Below are 3,127 nucleotides of genomic sequence, written 5' to 3' on the forward strand. Positions count from 1 at the left end.
CTTAGTATTTTATTAGTTGATTAACGTTTACTAATAACGGTTGGCTTGCTAGAAGTTTGACGTTATTATCATACTGATGGCGGTGATCAACTGGTCCCTAAAAGTCACACCTAAAGGATGTGTTTGAGAGATGTGATTATATGAAAATATAATCACATTGATGCCTTATATGACTAAAAGGTTAGTCCATGTATTTGACCAAAAAGTTAGTCAATGTGATGATGAGTCGATTATTTAATACAATAAAATAATATCAGCTGAGAATAATTAATTGTTAATTCGTAAATTGAATATAAACAGTTATATTTAATTATTGTATATAATGTTATTTTAAATGAATTAAGATGTTAATTCGTAATTAAACGTAAACGGTTATATTTAATTAGAAAATTATAAATATGCGATATTTATAGTTAATGTATATATTATACGAAATTGTCATAATAAATGATGTCAGACCGGTATTAATAAATCGACTACAAACTGTTGTGTGTGGACTTATTAAATATATGACGACATAAATGACAATTGATAAATATACACATATTATACAATTTGACAACAACCTAAAATAAGAAGATTTTCTCCTTATTTTGGTTGTTGGTTACTCGGTTTAAGGAAGAGAAAAAGAAGATAAAAAGATCTTCCCAATTTTATCTCCTTTTGGACGGTTTAAGAGGAGAGAGGGGAGGATTATTTTTCTCACTTGATTTTTCACAAAACACTCTCATCACAAAACCCTAAAAACTACTCTAAAATTATTACAAATTAGGGTTCTCTTTCTAGCAAGAAAAGGGCATTTCTCGGAGCATCTGGGGTGCAACGATTAGGAGAATATCGATCTCGATATTTGTTCTTAGGCCAAATTGCTAGGACCGGAGGTTAATTCTAATCTATATTATTTTGTTTATGCAATTTCGTTTATGACTCGTAATTTCATAATTTCGTTATAATCCGAATTTTCTTGATGAAATATACCGATATTTCCCACAACTTCTCCTCAAATGTCAACACATCTGGCTATTGAGGTGCACATGGCGCAATTGTACGTCATAAGGTATTCGAGGAATTTAAAGAAGAGGTCAAGTACTCAATCGATACTTGTAAAAGTAGGGGGTTTTCCGAGGGAGACTCTTTAGAGGTGACAACTATAAGAGATACAAAAAAGGACATAAATTATCAGGTTACGTACTGCCCAGGTATACTTGTCAATTGAAGTATAACATAATTGTGACTTATTGGAGTTAAACAATTATTCATTACAATTACCATTTTCTTTATTAAAATTACACTTCATAAAGTTACACTCTTGTCAGTTAAAGTTACAGTTTAGTCTGTTACAGTAACACTTTTTCTAACTGTGTAAACTAACATTTTACTCTATATTGTTGATGTAGTTACATTTAAAGCAACTTGTAGGTGCAGAATGCTTGAAAGTAAAGTCATTCTATGCCGGCATGTAATATGGATTTACTCATCTAACGGACTAAAGACTATTCCAGATGAGTGTGTTGTTAACAGATGGTGTAAAGATGAAGTCCGCTCTAAAATGTTCGATTGTAATGGTGATGCAGCTGAGGACGTTGATATAATAGATGAAAAACAGATTGCGATGTCACTAATTTGGTCAGAGGTTCATCAGACAGTTGGGATGCTTATAGGAAAATGCAAGGCTGATGTCAACAACTTTTCTAGTCTAATTAGAGAGTTTAAGGAGAAACTATCACCCTTATCACCATTGAATAAACAATAATAGTTGGGGCAAATTCTTGGCTGGTCTGCTAGTCAGGAGGTAACAATTTTGCCACCTAAAAAATCAAAAAACAAGGGAAGCGGAAAGAGGATGTTGTCGCTTAAGGCAAAAGCAGTTGCCTTGACAAGCAAGACAAAACGCATGTGTAAAAATTGCAAGCGATTAACTAATCATGACAAGAGGAACTGCCCTAACCCTTTTACAGAGCACCCACCATTATCACCTTCATCAGAGGAATTGTCGGGAGAAGATGAACAAGAAGTGGAGGAGGAAGAAGATGACATCTTAGAATAATCACAATAATAAGCTATTCCACTAATACAAATTTTTTGGATGTATTATGTATCATTCTCACGGAACATCAAGCTGTACCTCGTATTTTGTTTAGGCAACAAACTGCAGTGAAGTCAACTATTTTGTAGAAGTATTTTGTTTTTGTCGAAACTATTATAAATTGTAACATCAAAGTTCTGTAATTTGCAAAATCAGAATGATATTACAATTACAGTTACACTTTATATGATTGGAATTACAGTTTGTCTGGTTAGAGTTACAATTTCGATTTTTAAAGTTACACTTTATCTGAATAGAATCTCCTTAGAATTATAGTTTATATGATCACAATTACACTTTATCTGATTAGAATTACAGTTTATATGATTTGCCCTGGCAAGCAAGCCAAAACGCATGTGTAAAAATTGCTGAAATCTTAGAATAATCACCGATACAAATTTTTTGGGTGTATTATGTATCATTCTCACCAAACATCAAGCTGTACCTCATATTTTGTTTAGACATCAAACTGCAGTGAAGTCAAATGATACCTGTGGGTACTACAATCTATTTTGTTGAAGTATTTTGTTTTTGACGAAACTATTATAAAGTGTAACATCAAAGTACTGTAATTTGCAAAATCAGAATGTTATTACAATTAAAGTTACACTTTATATCAAAGTACAGTTACATTTTAATTTTTAAAGTTACACTTTATCTCATTAGAATCTTCTTAGAATTACAGTTTATATGATTAGAATTACACTTTATTTGATTAGAATTACAGTTTATAAGTTACACTTTATCTCTTTTAAAGCCTTATGACAAAGCTTGGCAAAACTACATAAATATCATTTTGAAAAGTGACATTGTCTTACAAAATGATGAGAAACCAACCAATAAGGATCTGCTAACATTGTTTAACAAAAAAAAACTGCCGAATGATACGATGTGTGAACTAGATGTTTACATAGACAAGGCATATTACAAAGAAATGTTATCCACTAGCTTAGGATTGTTTTTTTTTTATAATGACACGGGATATTTTACGCTTCAGTTGTAATTCCTTCCACAATTTGTCTTTGCTGTTAACAAAAGCCT

General features: G+C 31.6%; 1 protein-coding gene across 1 annotated transcript; it reads left to right on the forward strand.

Annotated features, from left to right (window-relative positions):
• Nucleotides 1-1,034: 1,034 nt before the first annotated feature.
• Nucleotides 1,035-2,047, forward strand: LOC141601202 (uncharacterized). The gene is made up of 3 exons (XM_074421466.1): nucleotides 1,035-1,057; nucleotides 1,420-1,633; nucleotides 1,757-2,047. Exons 1-3 carry the CDS (start codon nucleotides 1,035-1,037, stop codon nucleotides 2,045-2,047), a joined length of 528 nt encoding a protein of 175 aa, XP_074277567.1.
• Nucleotides 2,048-3,127: the final 1,080 nt, after the last annotated feature.

The sequence above is a fragment of the Silene latifolia genome, chromosome 9 (genome assembly GCF_048544455.1).
Source record: "Silene latifolia isolate original U9 population chromosome 9, ASM4854445v1, whole genome shotgun sequence".
Classification (NCBI taxonomy): domain Eukaryota; kingdom Viridiplantae; phylum Streptophyta; class Magnoliopsida; order Caryophyllales; family Caryophyllaceae; genus Silene; species Silene latifolia.

Bases quoted from the DNA above. Each gene is read 5' to 3' on its own strand.
- LOC141601202 (XM_074421466.1), top strand. From the start codon at position 1,035: ATGGCGCAATTGTACGTCATAAG. The intron at 1,058-1,419 runs GTATTCGAGGAA...AGCAACTTGTAG, and splicing joins GCGCAATTGTACGTCATAAG to GTGCAGAATGCTTGAAAGTA. The intron at 1,634-1,756 runs GTTCATCAGACA...AAACAATAATAG, and splicing joins TGTCACTAATTTGGTCAGAG to TTGGGGCAAATTCTTGGCTG.